Consider the following 22,396-nt stretch of genomic DNA (forward strand, 5'->3'; position numbering starts at 1 on the left):
CCCTCGAGTCTCCAGACTCCTGTCAATAGAACCTTCCTGTCAGAGAAAGTGCTGCCTGCCTGCCTGGCCTGTCACAGAGACCAGAACAAAGGCCCAGCAGGGGAGAGAGCTATGGCCTCCCATATGAAATGATCCTCTGATCTTTAGAGGTTAGAGGGGTCATAACCACGGCCCCCGTCTCTGCAGGTAGCCGCTATTATTTCTCCACAAAGTGCTTCAAATGCTGTACCAAAATAACACCCGGATAGGAGAGGGGTTGTTTACAAGTGCAACTTTATTCGAGGCCCAGGAGCACTGACTTGATGTTAAACCAGTGTTCAAATCTGTATGGGATCAGCTATCTAAGGGATTTGATTAGAACGCGAAAATGCCCTGCTGATGTGTACAGGTATGGCTGAATGCACTACACCAATCAGAAACCAAAGCTGGCATCAACCTTTTCATCGTACTTTGCAATTACCAACAGAGAAAAGCGCTATAAGGTGAAAGGCAGAGTAATCTTATCTTCAGAGAAGAAACACACAAAGAAAGAGAAAAATCAATTGTGCTTTTGATTTCTAATACAATGTATCACACCATGACCTGACTATTTTTCTTCTGCTTCTATTGGCTAGCAGCAGCACTGGAATTTAGAAGTGTACTGCAATACATACTGTGCTCGGTCGCAGCCAGGGGTTATGAATTTTGGAAGTTAAAAATAGAGCTGAAATCAATAACTGTGAATGAACAAATATGTGCTCTACTGCTACCATGATGTAGTAGTATTCCACACTGACTTCTCTCTCACTAAACCGCCAAAGCCCTACATGTGCTTAATCGTACAACAAATAGCAAAATAAACCAATCTAACCGATTTACATTTCCGTCTAAAACCTTCCCAAAATAGGAACGCCAGGTTTAAAGTGGTTAAATGGAGGTCTATGAAGATGGCTTAGCTGCTAGACAGTATTATAGATTAAATCAACATGATGTGTAGTAATTGGGGTCTGATTTTCTATGCAACGGAAATATTCGCACATCCACTTGGTTCACATGCAGGTGCGTTGGACAGTGACAGCATTCCATGAACAGAAATCCCACCCACTGCTCTGGCTCAGCAGCATCAGTTTTTATTCAAATTGACTGGGTCTAATTTTCTAAAGTGGAATAAACCCCACCATATTTTTTCCAATCAAGAGGTCACATTTGTAACCTGCAGACAGTGGTGTAAAGTAACTAAGTACATTTACTCAAGTACTGTACTTAAGTACAATTTTGAGGTATTTTTACTTTACTGGAGTATTTTCCATTTTACTTTTACTTTTACTTCTACTCCACTACATACAGTATCAGAGGCAAATATTTTACTTTTACTCCACTACAATTCTTTGAAAACTTGAATTACTAGTTACTTTGCAGATATAAATGATTAATTATAAAACATACATTAACCACTTTAGCCCTATTTTATACCTAGGCTATTTGAAAATAGCCGATCTACAAGCTCACAACGCGTCGCATCGCGACGCGTTATGAGCTTGTAGATCTGCTATTATCAAACATTTTAGTACTTTTTTAGCCGCGAGCTGAAAGCGCTGCGGCTCTAAAGACAGCCTCAGACATCGTCACTCGCGACACGACATGTTTTCGACATGTTTTCGGGACACCTATTTGTCTATTGGCTGTCCTGGCTGTCCTTCACTACTTTACAGCCAATGGGGAGACACTACTTTAAAGCCCATGGACGGCCCATGGACGGCCAATGGACGGCCGTCATTCACAGCACCCGCCTCCCCTCGCAGCACCCCCCCCCCCCTCCGTCTCCATCTGTCCCTCTCCCAAGTCCCTCTCTCTCTCTCTCTCTCTCACACACACACACACACACACACACACACACACGCGCGCGCACGCTCTCTTTCTCTCTCTCTCTCTCTCTCTCTCTCTCTCTCTCTCTCTCTCTCTCACACAAACACACCAGCTCCAGCGAAAAGTTTGTGGTTGCTTTGTTGATGTGTTAGCAACATGCTATGCTAACCGTAATAGTGAGAGGACAGAGTGAGAGGCTGAGAGTCATAAAGTCATTAAGTCATAAAAAGTCGGCCAGCGGAGAATCTTCTAATCATCTGTGACTTACAACAGCCGCAGGGCTTCAGTGTTGATTTAACTCTGAGGAGCAGTGGAAGTACTCAAATGTTTTACTTGAGTAAAAGTATTAATACTGCAATGTAGAAGTACTCTGTTACAAGTAAAAGTCCGCAATTCAAAATTTACATGAGTAAAAGTACAAAAGTGTTGGTATCCAAATGTATTTAAAGTACCAAAAGTAAAAGTACACAAATGTTTGAAAATAGCAGATCTACAAGCTCACAACGTGTCGCGATGCGACACTTTGTGAGCTTGTAGATCAGCTATTTTCAAATAGCCTTGGTATAAAATAGGGCTAAAGTGGTTAATGTATGTTTTATAATGTAATAATTTATATCTGCAAAGTAACTAGTAACTCAAGTTTTCAAATAATTGTAGTGGAGCAAAAGTACAATATTTGCCTCTGAGATGTAGTGGAGTAGAAGTACAAGTACTGAAAACTGGAAATACCACAGTAAAGTGAAAAATACCTCAAAATTTTACTTAAATACAGTACTTGAGTACATGTAGTTACTTTACACCACTGATGACATGCCTGTCTAAGACAAGTCCCAGAGTATTCCTAAAACTGTATATATCTGTAGGCTATTTTTATTTAGTTATTATTGTCCATTTTATTTTCTTGCTTAATATTTTATTTTCTTCATTATATCAATTATATGTAGAACCATCTGTGGTACAAGTTCCAACAACATTTCGCTGCTTGTATCTTTATGAGTCAGTAACAAATAAAGCTTCTTGAATTCTGCACAATCCTAATGTTGTAATTCACTGCAGAAGGACTTGTTTTGTACCACAATAGGTAGCCTAGTCCTATACCGGTTACTTATTTTAATTTTAATGTTAAGACATTTATGCTTGAATGACAGTGATTAGGCCATAACATGTTACAGCACTATACAAAAACAAGACATGACAAAGTCATAATATAGCCGCAAAATGTCATATTGAGGTATGCCATTTTTTGGCAGAGTTCTTCTACATTGCAGTATTGATACTTTAACTTGAGTAGTATTTTTTTTTTTTTTTTTTTAATGTTTTTTCAAAAAGTTTTTTTTTTTCTTTTTTTTTTTTTAATTTCAATTTCTCAACGGCAGATTGGGGCAAAAAAAGCCTGCCGCTCGCGGCTAAATTATGACTTTAGTCATTTCTTGTTTTTTTGTACTTTGGTACTTTAAGTACATTTTGATGACAATACTTTTGTACTTTTACTCAAGTCAATTTTGAATTCCGGACTTTTACACGTAACAGAGTACTTCTACATTGCAGTATTGATACTTTTAGTAGGTAAAACATTTGAGTACTTTTTCCACCATTGCCTATACAGACACGTTGGACTCACCTGTCTGCGCAGGTCCCTGGTCTTCTTTGTCATCTTGTCAATAGCCGAGTTCAGAGGGTCACCTTTCTCTTTCCTGCCAGTCTGTGGAAGGAACCAGAACATCATGTTATTGTTACATGTTTGATATTCACACACACACACACACACGCACACGCACACACGCACACACACACACACACACACACACACACACACACACACAGTCACATTTCACATATACTGTATGTCAGCAGCACGTAATAGCCTCCGCCAACCATTTTGCAGTTTAACATCCCTGTCTATCATATTGCACGTAGATGCAGACTTTGAAGGCATTTTACGTGTTTTGACAGGTCACAGTGACCTTGACCTTTGACCACCACTTCCTCCTTGAGTCCAGGTGGACGTTTGTGTCAAATGACATGCATAGCCGCGCCCGGGCATACATTCCTAACTTACATCTTTCCCTTCATGCGTGGTCCTAGAGTAGGCTGGTGCGCAAAGGGCACTGGTCTATGTGGATTAATGTCAAATATATAAAGTTGAAACAACCTTTTCATACTCTGTATGTTAGCTGTCCAGTGGGGGAAAGTACAATTACTTAAGTACTGTACTCAAGTACAATTTTTTGGTATTTGTACTTTACTTGAGTATTTCCAATTTCCAATACTTTTACTTCTACTCCACTACCTCTCGCATCCAAATATTGTACTTCCACTCCACTACAATTATTTGAGAACTTTAGTTACTAGTTACTTTGTAGATATAAATTATTATATTGTAAAACATACATTAACCACTTATGCCTATTTTATACATGGGCTATTTGAAAATAGCCGATCTACAAGCTCACAACGCGTCGCGACGCGTTGTGAGCTTGTAGATCTGCTATTTTCAAACATTTCACTACTTTTACTTTTGGTACATTTTAATACCAATACTTTTGTATTTTTACTCAAGTAAATTTTGAATTCCAGACTTTTTCTTGTAACAGAGTGTAAAGGTTGACCAAGGCTCCAAAAATGAACAAGTTCAGAATTGGCAGATAGTTTTATTTCTCTCACACCTCCTGAAAACAGTCCAATATGCAGCAGGTAGATAGTGAAAAATAAATAAGACGTGGAAAAATAGACTTACAAAAATTATAGAATTACTTAAAGATGGAGTGCCATGATATTTTTCAACCCTAAAACCTGATCATAAGGTATTATTATTATGTACATAAATTGTTAAAAAAAATGTTTTTATGTGGACACGCCTCCAGTTCATTAAGTATGCCTGGTTCTCACCTTAGCACCTCCACCACCACCTTAGCACCACCCACCTGTCCTAGTCCCTCCTCCTCCTCATGCCCACACCTGTTGTGTTATGATAATGAGGGGGAGGGTATGTTTTTTGGGGGCTCTGTGATGTCACTAAAGGGCTGTTTCTCTATTGGCACGTTTGACCCTCAAGATTTCAGCCTCCAGGAAGAAACTCCAAATAATCAGAGAAGACATAAAACAACATAAAATCACCACCGGGGGGCTTAATGAAGTTCTATCAACCACAGATATAGAAACCTAGATACCTCATTGGCCTCTGCAGTTCGTTGGAGCGACGTGCTTGGTATGGTGGCCACCATATTTCCGGGGGGAACGGGCACTGGCCAATCACAGCGTGTTGACTACTGGCCAACCATAGCGCGTCTTTTCCAGGACTTGTCAGAATCTAGTTGTCCCGCCCCCACCTGCCTCTGATTGGCCTACTGAACGCCCCCTTCTGTGACGCACACAGAAGTTTCCAGCTTGCCCCCCAGAAGCGGAAGTGCGTCCGAGATGCACACGCTTCAGAGCCAGAGGAGGGGTCTACCTCTATATGTCTATGCTATCAACCTCATAGACACATGAAAAACAGAAAAAGTGCAAAAACATGGCACCAGCTCTTTAAAGCACAACTAAAGACAACAAACCATACAGTGACTGCACAACAAAGCTATCCCTTAACTACGGGCCCTGGCAGCTCTGTCTCACGGCTGTTAACGCTTTGCTTGCCAAGTTCAAATAACTGACTGTCACTTGCAGCCTCCGTTAAATAGGGAGTGGATCCTACCACAAGCATAGAAACAATTAACCTTAACATGAGCTTATCTACAAGCTTACAACTATCTGATGAATAAATAACCTACTGTACCACATACATAGATGTTGTACCTTAAACTAAACACCATTTTGGGTTTGCATTTACTTCAAACAGACATAGAAATACTTTGCTTATTAACATTGTCAAACACCCCTCCTCCTCTACAGTACATGGCACGTTCCACCCATTCTTAAACCCAATAGACGGATTTCCGCGCAACGTCATCACAGAGCAGAATGCGCAATCTGCGCATGCCTGGGGGAAAGGCGCGTTCGAAAATACAGCCCTGAGCGGCAGTGAGCGCACTGGCCAATACAAACTAATAGGCGAGTGTGCTCCGGTGCGTAATTTCCAAACGCACCCATAGGCTTCCCCCCGCAGCTGCGCGGTCATATTCCTCTCATGTTTACTAACAGGAAACCTGTCTATAGGCTCTATGCACAGCAGCCATATGGACCCGTAAGGGTCCATGTGGTTTCATTTGTACACTCTCAGAGTTATGGGGGTCCTTGAAAATAAGACAGCCACTGTGCCACACTAAATGGAACAGAGCCTTAATTAGTATTATTGGTAACACCTGTGAAGGAAGTAAGGAAGGGGCCCAATTCATTCCCAATATGGCTGCTGTGCATAGAGCTTATTGACTGGCCTGCTCTGTGTCGGCAGTTACCAGTCAGATTCAGAGGGTGCCAGTACTGCAGAGGAAAGACAGGTGACAAACAAACATTTCAGATCAGTTCCACTACACAGTGTTTAAATAAACAAAGTTTGAACCCCTGAAGTCTGTGTCATTTCTACATTGAATACAGGTAAAAATCATATGCTACAAATAGTCCCTTCCCTCTTAGTGTGTCTATGTATAGGGCACGGGCTGGCCCGTGACACAGAGTATTTCTACAATGCAGTATATTGATAGCTTTACTTAAGAAATGTGAGTACTTTTTCCACCACTGTAGCTGTCTAACAACATACTGTACCCTCAAAATATACCGGTAATTTAAATTACAATATTAAGCAGGATGCTATCCTGTATAACCATTATTATAAAAATGAATCTGACCCGAGCGAGTCAAACAGAAAGAACACTGTGACATGAGGCCTTTTAATTGTTAGGAAATAATTAATGGCATGCTGTGTTGACTGAGCGCTGCTATCTCTCCCACAGGTCCTCTCAGTCAGACAGGTCCACAGCTGCTGGCAGTCACAAGTGTCAACACCCCATACTTAAACAGCAATAACCCTTCTGCCTTTTCTTATTGCTAACTCTCTCTGTCTTGTCTTGTCTTGTCTTGTCTTGTCTCAGTCCCATGAAGGACAAAGACAGCATCATCTTTGAATGACCGTAGGAGTTAACGCATGGCCCCATCTTCATCAACAGAGGTGGAGGTGGAGCGTGTCGCCATGGCTTCACATTTTTTTGGAAGTCCACATTATCAAAAAGCCTCTACTGGGCCCTCTATAGGCTCTATGCACAGCAGCCATTTTGGAGAAAAATTGGGTCTCTTCTGACTTCCTTCACAGGTGTTACCAATGATACTAATGAAGGCTCTGTTCCATTCTGGTCAAACAGAGTCAGGGTGCTGATATTGTGCATGTTGGCTCACTAGAAACACTAGTGGGTCTCAAAGTGTGGTCCAGGGACCCTCATGGTTCCTTGAGGAGGTGTGACTCTGAGAGTGTACAAATGGAACCAAATGGACCCTCCCGGGTCCATTTGGTTCCATTTGTACACTCTCAGAGTTATGGGAGTCCTTGAAATTAAAAAGTTTGAGAACCACTAAATGGAACAGATCCTTCATTAGTATCACTAGAAGTTCGGCCGGCTGCGCCGGCCTCACATCTAGCGCCCACGCCCACGTAGCGTCCACGCCCACGTAGCGTCCACGCCCACGTAGCGTCCACGCCCACGTAGCGTCCACGCCCACGTAGCGTCCACGCCCACGTAGCGCCCACGCCCACGTAGAGACCACTTGGCAGCGCCGATCACTGGCGTAGCGTCATGAGGGCTAGTGGGGCCATGGCCCGGTCAGTGAAGATTTGCCAGGAAAATGAATTCTGCTCCGACAACAATAGACACAGCCGCCGGCCGCCAGTGACGTTACTGAAGTGATACATTGGCTGGCCCATTCACACCTTTTACAAAGCTAAAGCTGCCTACTCCTGCCTATCAATGGTCCAAGTGTGACCTGTAAAGTAGCCTATCGTAGTCTGTAGGAGACATAAGCATGTCCTAAGAGGAGTCCAAAAGAGAATGGATCCTGGGAGTCATGAATTAAATTACAGAGGTGAGTAAATAACTACATGTGCTCAAGTACTGCACTTTTCTGGATATCTATCTATCTATCTATCTATCTATCTATCTATCTATCTATCTATGTATCTATCTATCTATCTGTCTATCTCTCTATCTCTATCTCTATCTCTATCTATCTCTCTCTCTATATATATATATATACATATATAAATGGCGAAATGGCTGGGGGGAAATGGGCAATATATTGTTATTTAATATTGTTATTTTATTATGAGTATTAATAAGTTATGATGATTAATTATATCATATGATTATAATTTTTGATTAAGATATATGATCTTATAATAATCATGGGGCATGTGTAATCATTATCTAATAATCAAATAATAATACAATGAGTCATCATACATCTTTTCGGTGGCGGGTGTTATACGGAAATGTGTGACCCTGTACAATCTGGTCAAAATGGCGGCCGTTTGTGTGTTGTTGCGCGCGTACACACACACACACACACACACACACACACACAAGGAATGTGTGTGGAGATGGCGGCTGTTTTTGTGTGTTTGCACAACAGTGCATGTGGACACACGAATGGTGAGTTGGATGCGTCTTTTAATAATCAGAAGACGCACAGTACTGCACACACACACACACACACACACACACACAAACAAACTATACTATAAAACATTGGGCACATTGTCAAATAATATAAGAAAGAGGCAAACATGTTGAAAATAGCCGATCTGCAAGCTCACAACGCCTCTCAACGTGAGGGTTGTGAGCTTGTAGATCTGCTATTTTCACAATATTGACTTGTGGAACGGAGTCAAACAAAATGGGGGGGTCCCCAGTTCAAATATGATGTAGGGGGGGGGCGGGGGATAGCCACTGCCCTAATCGGACTGAAATTACAACATAATGCAGCCTAAACGTGCGTTGCACGGGGCGGTCCTGCCATTACGTTACATACCACAACATACATCATCGAATATTGTTGACGAAGTGATTGCACAGCCGCTGCAGGTATGACAACCACGTTAGCGTTAGCTACATGGCAACTATCACAGCGCCCTGTCCGTCGTCGCTGCGACTGACTGATGGCTACAGCCATAGATATATGTAAACACTACAGCAAGCTCTCTGCGATGCCATTGTCTGGAAACTGCTCGTAGCGTGACAGGACCAATGAGAGTGAGCGCTTTCGTTGTTGCTAAGATACGGTGCATGGCACACGGCGTCTCTACCCCATAGCTTGTAGATCTCTCACACATGATTGGCGTAGGCTGCGTTGCCAGGTCTGACTTTGTGTCTAAGCAATGGTCGGCTTATTTTTGCGCGCCTTTGGGCTCGTTCGCATAGTGCGCACGGCAGCGCTTGTTTAGTGTACGTCAGCGCGACGTGGCAACGTGAAAGGGAAGGTGCATGATGATTGGCTGGTGAAAAGAAACACCCGGACGTGAATTTTGACGTCCGGGTGATTTGCATAAGTATTTGCATAAGTATTGGAGCATAATGCGTTTGATATTAATTGTACATCCTGCAAGTACAGTGATGGGATGCGAAGCAGCTGGTTTTACAGGCAGAATATTGTGGAATTTTGGGGGAAAATGGGGAGTTAGTTGGGCCATGTGTCTGCTTGGCCATTGAGGTCATACACTCGTGTACACTCCATGAGTGTGGCCGTCAATTATGGTAGCAAGATTGGTAACACCTGTGAAGGAAGCAAGGAAGGGGCCCAATTTCTGTCCAATATGGCTGCTGTGCATAGAGCCTATTATCTCTAGCTTAAAGTCTCTTCTTCTTGAGGAGGTTGAGGGAAAGCCCACCCTACAGTGTGTCTCACCAGATTCTAATAAACCGTTGCTGTTGTCCCATCGGAAGCAGCACTGCATCACAGCTTTGCTTTGGCTAGAGCTCAGCTGTAAGCGGAAATCACTGCAGAGGGTGGTGGAAAACCTCTCAGCTTGTCACGGTCCTCACCACCGCCATCAATCGAGCCTATCCACCTCACAAGGCCTTCAGCATCATTAAGGATGCTTCCCACCCCGAACACTGGACTGATTTGCCCCCTTCGCTCAGTGAAAGAGAGGCACAGGAGACGTACCTGGAACGCTCTTGATTTAGCACTTGCCTCGAGAAAGCATTCAAAATGTACTTTAAAAAAGCGGTTAAGTTGCATGTGCGATATCAGCGTAACCATAACATTTTAATATACCACACGGACAGGAAGATATCGCTGCCATTTCAAAGGTGCCTTTGAATTTCCCTGGGTGCACTCTCTTTATTTTGGCAAGTGACTGATTAACCCATTAAGACCGGGAACGCGTCGTTGTGTCAGTTTAAGATTTCTTTGAGCTATTCACAAATAGCAGATCTACAAGCTCATAGAAAAATCGTGAAAAGTTGTGCAAATCTTTGAATACATATATTTTTAAGCAAACGTTTTTAACTCATATTGCAACTTGTGGGGGTCCCCCGAACAAAATATTTTGAGATGGGGGTCAAATACAAATCATTTTGGGGTGGTCCTTGACATGAAAAAGTTAGAGAACCACTGTTATTATAGCAACATTTTTTTTTTTTTTTTTAACTTTTAGGATTTAGAAGACATTCGTAAAATCCCCAGAAGCAAAGATTTGAGGTACAAATGTTCGCTTCAAAAATATATATTCAAAGATTTGCACACATTTTCATGATTTTTCAAAAAAATAGCAGATCTACAAGCTCATAGCGCGGCACTCGGTGCCGCGCTATGAGCTTGTAGATCTGCTATTTTTGAATAGCCAAAGAAATCCCAAATGACAGAGATGCGTTCCAGGTCTTAATGGGTTAAATAAAGTATGCCACCTCTCAATTTTGCAGCTCATTGTGATGAAAGTGATAACCTTTTAATAGAGGCTACAATTTCAAGATGGCATCATTAGCGAAGTGCGTTTGAGCCTTTGAACAGCTGATTAAAGTAATTAGGCTCCTAGTTCTTGCAATGTGGGTCCAGGTACAACGTGTCTAACGGTGCTGTGGTTGTACCTCCTCTTCAAAAGGGCCTGGTCAGGGGGAGCCAGCGCCTCAACATCATTATTTGATATGCAGCCCGAGACAACAAGTCCTCATGGGACCTAATCTTGAATCTGACTTGACAAGTTCATGTCTAAAAGAGATGTACTGCAGGAGGCTTCTGTTACCCGCAAACTTTTGCCAATAAAACAAAGGAAAAAATCCTTGAGTTTGCGAAATGATCAACACAGACTGCATGAGACAGAGGGATTCTGTCAAAGCAGTACCAGCATACACAATTAATTGCCTAGTTGCCAAGCAACCAGCAGTCTCCCAATTCTTGCCGGTGTAGGAGCGCCATTATCTTAGCGCGGAACAGCCAATACGTTCATCAGGCTTTACAGAGAGATAGCTGCCTGATGACATAGGCACCTATTGATCTGTGTCAATAAGCTGTAGCCATGACGGGGCAAACTGACCTTGCCTACTTAGCGACAAGGCTGATTCCGTGCTGAATCGAGCAGTTTGGACCCTCGGTTGTTTAAGTTGAACGAGACCACCTATACAATTAATACATAATAATAATAATAAGACTGCAAGGCTCTATAGAGCATTGGTTCTCAAAGTGGGGTCCGGGGACCCCCAGGGGTCCTTGGAGGGATACCAGGGGGTCCCCAGCAAAATGTGTTAATAATATAGCGTCACAATCATTTGAACCGCTTTAACCATATTTTATAGTTTGGCTATTCAAAAATAGCAGAGCTACAAGCTCGTAGCGCGGCACTCGGTGCCGCGCTACAAGCTTGTAGATCTGCTATTTTTGAAAAATCTTAAAGATTTGTGCAAACCTTTGAGTATATATATATATTTTTAAGCGAACATTTTTAACTCAAATCTTTGCTTCTGGGGGTCCCTGGAACAAAACATTTTGAGATGGGGGTCTGTGGTCAAATACATCATTTTAGGGGTCCTTGACATGAAAAAGTTTGAGAACCACTGCTATAGAGAGTGGTTAAAACAGAGTTGCCAGCCATGTGATATGTCAACACCAAGATACATAGACCTTTATTTATTGATCCCGAGGGAAATTTAGTTGTCAGCATTGCAGTATGGATGAAACGAATACACAGGTACTGTAAGGGTTGAGGGTTAAAATAGCAAAACTACATGGTCAAGCTCTCAATGCATCACATTGCCATGTGAGTATGGATATACCATATAGAAATGTCCATGGTCAAATCGACCGATACTGATAAGATACGATATTACGAAACAAGTTTTAGGGTTTACCTTCTTACACCTGTTACAGTAACTGTGATTCTGGGTGCCGATGCAGAATTTGAATAAACAGTGTATTCTTATTACCTGATTTATTAGACCTACTGATGCACAGTATTAGTTCAAACAATGTAAATGTAGTATTTTTACTTGACATTTTCCCAACTTGTTGACCCTTTTGAAAGCTTCTCCAACACTGATAATATAAAGTAAATATATCAAATAAAATATCGGCTAAAACCACTGGTTGCATTGTGATGCTATATTAACCGATATTGCTGGGGACCCCCTGGAAGGACCCCTGGGAACCACTAATGTTGCAGACTCAGTGACAGTTTCCATCTCCAGGCCATCCTGAACTCAAAACAGTGACATGGACTACATTATGTTCTTAACACCCCGACACCAACACACATAGTGACACACATGTGCATTCACAGTATTCAGTACTGCACTGTTGACTTTACTGCAACTACTGAAGCCACTTTTGACTTGTGCTACTTATACTATGCATTAAGTATAATATAGATATTACAGGAACAAAGCCTCTTTATACTTTTTAATACTGTATATATATATGTTGCTTTCATTATTACATATGGTCTTCTTATTGTATTGTATGTTGAAGAGGCTCTAAGAACAAGAACGTCACTGCCTGCAATGTTGCCCCAGCTGCACTATAAGTGCATGTGACAGTACAACCTTGAACCCAATCCGGGAGCCCAGCTCTGTCTCGAGAGATTACCTTTAATAAACTTGATTTAGTGTGTATAGCACTTTTCAAAACATATAAAGTGCTTTACACAATTAAAACACATATTAAAATGACAAACAGATCAAAGGTGATTTCAAGTTTTAAACTTGCTTATGAGATGAATTTGCTCCTACAAACAACTAAAAAGAGACTTTCCTGCCGACCTCAGGTTATAAACAGGCACATAAGTAATTAAAAGGTCCAAAATGTAGCCTGGGGCTAGATTGAAAAAAAGAGTAGTACTGTACACTGCAAGGATACACGCTGCATAGTTGCTGATTTGTGTGTTCTTGTACACTCCTCTGGCCCCTTTGGTAATAGAAAGGGATGGAATTCTTCTACATCTATTTGTGTCAAAATCAAGGAGTGACACACTCCCTCTGTTCCAAACGTGCCCCGAGGTAAAAAATCTCTGTCTCTCTCTCAATGCCTTTGTCACCATCAGGCTATAAACATTATTGTTTCCCATTAGTCCTGAAATTGCTTTCCATCAAACAGTAGCAGGATGGGAATGCCTCTCCTGATCGCTGTAAAGTCAGGTCCCCTGTTAACCCTTTAAGACCGGGAGCGACTCTGTGTGTCATTTTTAGATTTCTTTTTTGCTATTCAAAAACAGCAGATCTACAAGCTCATAGCACGGCACCGAGTGCCGCGCTATGAGCTTGTAGATCTGCAATTTTTTTAATTTATTTTTTTACAAATCGTGAAAATGTCTGCAAATCATTGAATATATATATATTTTTAAAGCAAACATTTGTAACTCAAATCTTTGCCTCTGGGGGGTCCCTGGAACAACATATTTTGAGAAATACATTTTGGGGTTCCTTGACATGGAAAAAGTTTGAGAACCACTGATTATAGCAACATAATTTTTTGGGGATTTAGACATTTGTAGAATCCCCCAAAAGCAAAGATTTGGGTAAAAAATGTTTGCTTTAAAACAATAATCAAAGATTTTCACACATTTTCGCGATAAAAAAAAACTAAAAAAAATAGCAGAGCTACAAGCTCATATCGCGGCACTCGGTGCCGCGATATGAGCTCGTATATCTGCTATTTTTGAAAAGCCCAAAGAAATCTTACAATGACAGAGATGCGTTCCCGGTCTTAAAGGGTTAAACAGAGGCAATGATCAGTCACGACCCATCACGGCACCATTTGAACAGCATCATAGAACTGATTTCCATGGGGTCCACTCTGGTTTACTAGAACAAGTGAGCTCTGGCACTGGCAGGGTGATGAACTCTGGGTTATGTAATTGTCTCGCAGCGCTACAGCAAACAGGCGGAGCAGCTCGCAACACAACACATTCTCATTCACACGTTGTCACATGTCAATACGTGGTCAAGGTATCGTTTGCGTCTGATGCTGATGCAAAGGACAGCCTTTCGCGTATGAGGACGGATCAGAACTGATTCCAACCATATCGGTGTGCAAACTCTATGTTGCTGAGACAGCAGAAGTGGGCTTTGCATAACTCAAGGGGCTCAAGTCCGCTTCTGACAGCTGTATATTTAACTTGTTTTCAATGCGTTTTCAACGTTTTTTAACAGAAACATCACCTTGTTCTCAATCACGTATGCATTCCGTTATCAGTCATGTGAATGTGACTCGGACTACCCTAAACGTAATCTCTCAAGAACAGATTCTGCTCTGCGTTTGAATCTGTCGGGGGGGTTCGTCATATCACGTACGCACTGGCCTACAAGTGGGCGTGCCTTCAGATCAGGAAGCAGGCCGCGCTTTACCCAATCAAATGTAGTGGGCGGGATTTACGTGTGTGTCGATCCTTCCCCGCTAGAAACAAACCGAAACTCATTTAACAACAGCGTCCTCGGAGCAGACCAAACCACGGAAAGATATTCACATTTTAACTTGCTCTTTCATCATAGAAACAAGTGGGCTTATAACCAAAACGATCCATGTTCTCTGGGAGAAGTGGTGTTAGTGTTCCGTGTAGAAATATTGTTAGTGGGAATGAAAACATAGTCGCACCACCGGAAGTGATGCGCTGAAGGCAGTCAAAAACCCCGGTTTCCTTGCGCACGTGTGCTACGCCGACTTCCTCCCAGAGCCAACTGAGATAGTCAAAAACAGCAGAGGGCGCTGTTTTTCCTTTTCATTTGGCGATGGGTTCCCAGATTGCCCTAAACGTTGAAAGGTGGTGGTGCTTAAGGGTAACCCAGTAAACAACGGCGTCTGCCGTTTTTTTGGCGCAGCGCCCTGGCCGCTTCAAGCAGACAATAGTTCAACTTTTTTTTGGAGAGGAGCGCTGCTCTTTTGATCCTGGCTGGCTATATCTGACAATCCGGTAATTTACGACCCGACGTTGAATTGTTATCACGACCATGAGAGGTCCATGTTTACCATTGTTTCAGCTAAGGCTTACACGCTAAGCTATTTGTGCTATCAACGCAGATGACAGGGCAATCGAGCACGGCAACGGTTGATCGGTTGGAACGTTGCAGGTGTCAATAAACGCTGCCTCTGAGCACTATGGACATGACAATCAAAAGAGCCCCTCGGCCCATAAAACAAATAAGACTCGGCCCCTTAGTATGCGCAGTGTTGTCCATCATGTCCCTCTTTGGTCCTTTGCTGTAACAGAGATGATGTATATTGTTTTAGCCTGTCCTACAACGTTTGGGACATTGCTGGGGGGGGGAAAAAAGAAGGATCTTAGGCTTAACACGCCTCAGCAGGGCTCTTTGCCGTAGGGAATTGTGGTCTGCATGCACCCATGTGGTCAAGGTCGCTCATGTGAAAGAGCTCTTCCATGAAAAGAGCCTCTGGGCTATAAAAACAGATATGATCCCCATTTCACGTAATGTATTGCTGTCATGCCCTTGGCCAAGACTCATACAGCATGAATTTCCCTTCATGTAAGACACTGGGCATTAGCGATGAGTCATTTGTCTCTGTGCTTTGCACCACACAGTCAATCAGCACGGCTGCTGCTAATAGCAATCAAGCTCCACGAGCATCTACTACAGAGCAACGCACTGGCCACCAGGGGGTGCCAGGGGACACTGAAGGCGTGTTATTTTATTTATTTTTCTTTTTTAACCCATTAAGACCTGAGGCCGATTAAAACATTTTGTTTTAAATCCTAACGCTTAAAAAAAAAAAAAAGAATATATATATATATATATATATATATATATATACTGTATTCAAAGATTTGCAAACCACCAGTCTGTAACTCTGAGAATGTACAAATGGAACCAAATGAATAAATCAACGCTGAGGATTTTGCCGTGTAGATTGGGGTTCCAGAGATAAATAAAACAATAATTAAAATAATGTATCAAATGGGTTCTGTAGGCTAATGCATATCAAACTGGGCGTTCTTGAAATCCAAACGGTTGAGCATCACTGAACTAGATGGATTTGCCAGGCAACAAAGTCCATATTCCAACCAGATAAACCCACCGACTATGCAACTATGCTAATAATCAGACAGGTGTGGTGTGTGTTTTAAATGTGTTTGTGCTGCACGTCATGCTCTGAGGAACCTTAACCCATTGATACCTGGAACGCATCTGTGTCACTTTAGATGTCTTTGGCTATTCAAAAATAGTAGATATACAAGCTCATAGCGCGGCACCGAGTGCCGCGCTATGAGCTTGTAGATCTGCTATTTTTGAAAAATCGTGAACAAATATTTTTTATATATTTTTTTCAAAAAACTGTTAGGATTTAGATTTTTTTAAAGAATCGCCTCAGGTCTTAATGGGTTAACTGGAGAACAACATCAACCATTTCTATCCTTCGCTGAGTAGCAGAAGGAGGAGAAGAAAGGAACATCGGATGGTACGTTTGCACACGCGTGCGCGCACCCACACACGCACACGCACGCACACGCACACACACACACACACACACACACACACACACACACACACACACACACACACACACACATAAGAGCCACACAACATTACCTACACATGCATATACACGTGGGAGCAGGAACCATGACAACATGACAACATTAGTCACAGTGCTGCCTAGAGAGGCGCATGCTAATGTGTCATTTAGGCACCGGAGGGAGACGCAGGATTAAAGAGGCTTTGCCACCAAAAATAAAAATGGGATTTAACTGGAGCATTCCTGCGCTCTCCTCAGACACAATGATATGATCTAAGTGTATGACTGACGCCCTTATGGAGCAGACAAAACAACAAAAGGATCACGCGCTCATTGGCAATACAACTATAAACCTCATGAACCCTAGGCCTCCGATGCGGGCGTGGAGATTTGACGATCTACAAGCAGATCGCAACAGGTTGCAACGCGACCCGTTGTGAGCTTGTAGATCGGCAATTTTACGCAAAGACATTTGGTGTTCAGGTAAAATAAAAAAATCACACCCTGTGTGAAGGTAGCGGCGCCTTTGATACATTTTGTCATCGATATGTGTTTATAATGTGTTTATAGCCACGTGTCACGTGAAGCTTGACCAATCACTTTGTTGACGGGTCTGACCAATCAGAGCGTTGACGGGTCTGACCAATCAGAGCGTTGACGGTGAACACGGACAAAGTCAGGTATAGAGCAGGATCCTAGCTAGCGCCGCTAAAAAAGGGAAAAAGAAGGAGGGTTTCGCAACAAAACCTGTTGTGAGCTTGTAGATCGGCTATTTTCAGCAAAGACATTTGGTGAAGAGTAAAAAAAAAAAGGTAGAGATCCCTGGGGGACACCAACTGGAGTAGAGGGTTTATGTGGCTATTGTCAATATGTACACCACCATGGCACAATGAAAAACAAAACCCCATTCCACAGTTATGTATTTCTTTTTACCCTGGAATCAATCATGTCAGCGGCCTTGATACCACAGAGTTCAACGCATCTATGGCAGGCGAAGGTGACACAACACAAGAGCCGTTATTCAGAGCATGAGCAAAAGATCTGAAGAGGTTCTGGGTTTATTCACAAGCCATCACATTTGTTCATAAAATCTTTTTAACCCATTAAGACCGGGGAAGCAGCCGTGTGGTTTTAAGATTTATTTGGGCTATTCAAAAATAGTAGATCTACAAGCTCATAGCGCGGCACCGAGTGCCGCGCTATGAGCTTGTAGATCTACTATTTTTGGAAAATAATCTTGAAAATGTGTGCAAATCTTTGAATAGATATATACGTTTTTAACTCAAATCTTGCTTCTGGGGGTTCCTGGAACGAAATATTTTGAGATGGGGGTCCGCGGCCAAATACATATCATTTTGGGAGGTCCTTGACATGAAAAAGCTTAAGAACCACTCATATTATAGCAACATAAGTGAAAAAAAAAGAAAATATTTTTTTTAGGATTTTCAGAAGACGTTTGTAGAATCCTCCGAAAGTAATAAGATTTGAGTTGCAAATGTTTCAAAGAAATCTAAAAATGACACAGATGCGTTCCCGGTCTAAATGGGTTAATGGCCGCACAGTATAGGAATTATTTGTGTCTTCTTTTATATAGTCAACTCTAGAGGGATACAATCAGCACAAATGTGTTCCCTTTATCCTATAATCGCTGCATTGCAAGAGCTTTCTCGGCAACATGCCCCGAAGAGATCATTGCTCAATTAAAAAACATGCGTATACGCATGAATCCCCAATTACACAATACTGGTCCGTGATGACGATGAATCATAGGTTAGTGGATGTGTCAGGAACATATTATATGCCGTCTGAATGGGTCACGGCTACAATATGATCTGGGATGCATTGTGAGAGAGAGAGAGAGAGAGAGAGAGAGAGAGAGAGAGAGAGAGAGAGAGAGAGAGAGAGAGAGAGAGAGAGAGAGAGAGACAGACACAGAGAGAGGAGGGGGGAGGCATGTGAGAGGAAAAGGTAAAGCATGATAGTGCATGTGTGTGTGCATCTCTGAGTATGTAGACGTGCACACAGTACAATGATCAGTGTTAATTCATCCATTTGAAAATCAGAGAGTGTACAAATGGAACCAAATGGACCGTTAAAGGTAGGGTAAGTGATATTTTTGGGTTAAAACAAAAAGTCTTTTGTTAAAAGGTTAAAGCACTATATTCTGATGGTAATCGTTGCTAGTCTCCCCGTCTCTCCAGCTCTTTGATAAACAGAAAATAAATTTTTCGGTAAGTGTCAAAATTCCAATTCCAGTTCCAATTTTGCCTGCTCATTTCTTAGTGCCATCACTTCCAATTTCACTTGTTTAATCTATATCCTGATTGAGTTCTCTATCCTGATTTTCATAAGTATAAAGTTAACCAAGAAGTGACTGGAGCAGCAAATCTTCGGATCACAATATATATATATATTTTTTTTAAAGTCGTCATAAGTCGTTCTTGGCAGCCAGGGCGTTATGACGATGTCTCGCCATAAGTCGTTCTTGGCAGTAAGGGAGTTAACCACTTAAACCCCAGCATCGGTATTGTGGGGAAAGCTTTCGCTCAAAATAGCCGATCGACAAGCTCACACCTCATTTTTGAGCTTGTCGAGCGGCTATTTTCAGCTAAAGCTCTCCCCCACAATAACAGAAAACAGAGAAGACACTAGCATTGAGCCCTGAGGGACTCACCCATGTGGGGTTTATGTGGTTATAAGGTTGTTCACTCTCAGAGTTAAATCAACACGCAAGACCTCACGGTGCAGAGAGACAGAGATGAGAAGAGGTCATGGAGGTGAGCTATAGTTTGTAGACCTTGTCTGTTTGTTTGTGTACATTCTGGACCTGGCTTCCTCCCGGAAAAAGTTAATCTGGGCACCTTTTATCCCATACTGTCCCTTTTCAGCTTGACAGCACAGTTAGGGCAACTCAATTTTCACCAAGTACAGCACCATTGATTGTTTAGTTGTTGACTGCTACATAATGGAATGTGCATGTTGAAGGTTTTTTCTTGTAAACATTAACTCTTTAAGACCGGGAATGCATCCGTAATTTTTAGATTTCGTTGGGCTATTCAAAAATAGCAGATATACAAGCTCATAGCGCGGCACCGAGTGCCGCGCTATGAGCCTGTAGATCTGCTATTTTTGAAAAATCATGAAAAGTTGTGCAAATATTTCTCTCTTTTTTTGGCACACATTTGTAACTCAAATCTTTGCTTCTGGGGATTCCTGGAACTCAATTTTTTGCAAATGTTCGCTTTAAAAAATATATAATCCAAGATTTTCTCACAAATGTTCACGATTTTTCAAAAATAGCAGATCTACAAGCTCATAGCGCGGCACTCGGTGCCGCGCTATGAGCTTGTATATCTGCTATTTTTGAATAGCCCAAATAAATCTAAAAATGACATACGGATGCGTTCCCGGTCTTAATGGGTTAAGTCCCATAGTATTCTGCAGACAATGTCCCCACCTGTCCTCATCCATTATTTTCTACCCCCTGGTGTCCACCCCATACATTCTCTGCAGGGGAGCAAGGGAGGAGAGGGGGGGGGTGGGGGCCTGGAAATAAGCATCTAGCATGGAGGGTAATGGAAGCAGTAATAGTGGAGTTATTCTAGCCCACTCAGGAGACTTGACGGCCGGCTGGATGGTGCATGCTGGTGGAACGGCGGTGCTGAGGGCCCGGTGCGGATTCGCTGCTCGCTCAGCCCCTCCTCAAATAAGTTGTGTAGTGCAGTGGTGCAGCACGGCGCAAATTGCTTCAGTGCATTTTCAACCTCAAACCCTGTTAATGGTGGGGAGTGAGACATACTGAACAACCATCTCTATCACGGTAACGTATGATACACAATGATGGTGGTGGTGTGTAAGCGACTGAAAGACGGCAGTTCAATGTTGGCACGTTATTATAGGGCCACACATTGCTAACTAAATATGTTAAGTTAGGTAGATTCAATGTATTTGTGTGTTTTCTCCATGACTGCATCATGGTGGTTCGTGGTTGGTGTCTTTAAGCTGGAGCATGCGCGCCTTTTACTCTCTGTGGTTGTAGAACTGAACAGAATAAACTGTACAGAATTAACCCATTGAAGCCGATTCTACAAATGTCTTCTAAATCCCAACAGTATTCTGAACAACGCATGTTTCTGTATCAGTGGTGCTCAAACGTTTTCATGTCAAGGACCCCCAAAATGATATGTACTGTATTTGGCCGCGGATCCCCCATCTCAAAATGTTGTGTTCCAGGGGACCCCCGGAGGCAAAGATTTGAGTTTAAAATGATTTTTCAAAAATAGCAGATCTACAAGCTCGCTATGAGCTTGTAGATCTGCTATTTTTCAATAGCCAAAGTGTAAAATAATGCTTTTTTTAGCTCAAATAAAAAAATGACACTGATGCGTTCGTTCCGGGTTTTAATGGGTTAACACAGCAATAGATGTTCTTGCGGTATATAAATTCAAGAGACACCGTGAACGCATTCATTCACTGCAGAAGAACCAAAGCCCATATTTTCTTCTCTCTTCCTCATATCTCTGCGCCTCCCCGTTGAAATGCTTATGTGCTCCTCCCCAGGGACAGACCCATCGCCTCTAATGCAATAACTAGTGGGAGAGAAAATGCCCAAATTGAGGATGAGGTGAAAGAGATGAGGAATAGGATGTGGAAACGCAACGGGAATTCGTGGGCAGTAAGATGGCAAATCAAAGGAAAGTGTAGATGAATCAGCCCGGCGTGAGGAAGGAGAGCTTTGTGTTTTTGTGCAGGGCTTTCACTTTCATTGTCTTCCCAAGATCAATGTGCTAAATGATATCAATTCCGGCTCCTTGTCAATTCAATTAAGCAGGAGTGAGCGGTACAATTACTGTCCAATGTGGTTACAATGACTACAGCAGGCTTAACCCTTTGAGACCTGAAGCCGATTCTACATGTCTCCTAAATCTCAACAGTTTTCTGAAAAACGTATGTTTCTATATCAGTGGTGCTCAATCTTTTTCATGTCAAGGACCCCCAAAATGATATGCATTTGGCCGCGGACCCCCATCAAAATATTTTGTTCCAGGGACCCCCCAGAAGCAAAGATTTGAGTTAAAAATGTTCGCTTTAAAAATATATATATTCAGAAGATTTGCACACATTTTCACGATTTTTCAAAAATAGCAGATCTACAAGCTCGTAGCGCGGCACTCGGTGCCGCGCTATGAGCTTGTATATCTGCTATTTTTGAATAGCCTAAAGTGTAAAATAATGCTTTTTTTGCTCAAATCTAAAAATGACACAGTTCCAGGTCTTAATGGGTTAAAGGAGGGGGGCCAGCTGCGCCATCTCTGATAACAAGAGGGTTAGCGAGAGAGAGAGACAAAGAGAGAGACACGGGGAGAGAAATAGAGCAAGACTATAGAGAAAGCTAGAGAGAGAGAGAGAGATACAGTAGATGTGTAAGAGAAATGAGAGCAAGAGAGAGACGAGACACAGAGAGAGAGAGAGAGAGAGAGAGAGAGAGAGAGAGAGAGAGAGAGAGAGAGAGAGAGAGAGAGAGAGAGAGTCTAGTCTAGTCGATGCAGCAGAGAAGAGGTGATGATAGTGTTAACACGTTGGTCCGGTTACCTCGGTGTAATTGGTAGCTAGATGCTCATTAAGATAAGTTGGGCTCCATCAGCTGTAGCACCGTGGATGAGGCTGTTTGACT

The 22,396-nt window shown here is 42.4% G+C and overlaps 1 protein-coding gene across 1 annotated transcript in view; it reads right to left on the minus strand.

Annotated features, from left to right (window-relative positions):
• Window positions 1–22,396, minus strand: part of ctnna2 (catenin (cadherin-associated protein), alpha 2) — a 551,711-nt gene that overhangs the window by 133,882 nt on the left and 395,433 nt on the right. Inside the window, exon 8 of the mRNA XM_084081928.1 lies at window positions 3,467–3,547. Within this exon, the coding sequence (XP_083938054.1) occupies window positions 3,467–3,547 (81 nt within the window). The remainder of the gene's footprint in view (window positions 1–3,466; window positions 3,548–22,396) is intronic.

This window comes from Gymnoscopelus microlampas, assembly GCF_963454915.1.
Source record: "Gymnoscopelus microlampas genome assembly, chromosome: 2".
NCBI lineage: Eukaryota > Metazoa > Chordata > Actinopteri > Myctophiformes > Myctophidae > Gymnoscopelus > Gymnoscopelus microlampas.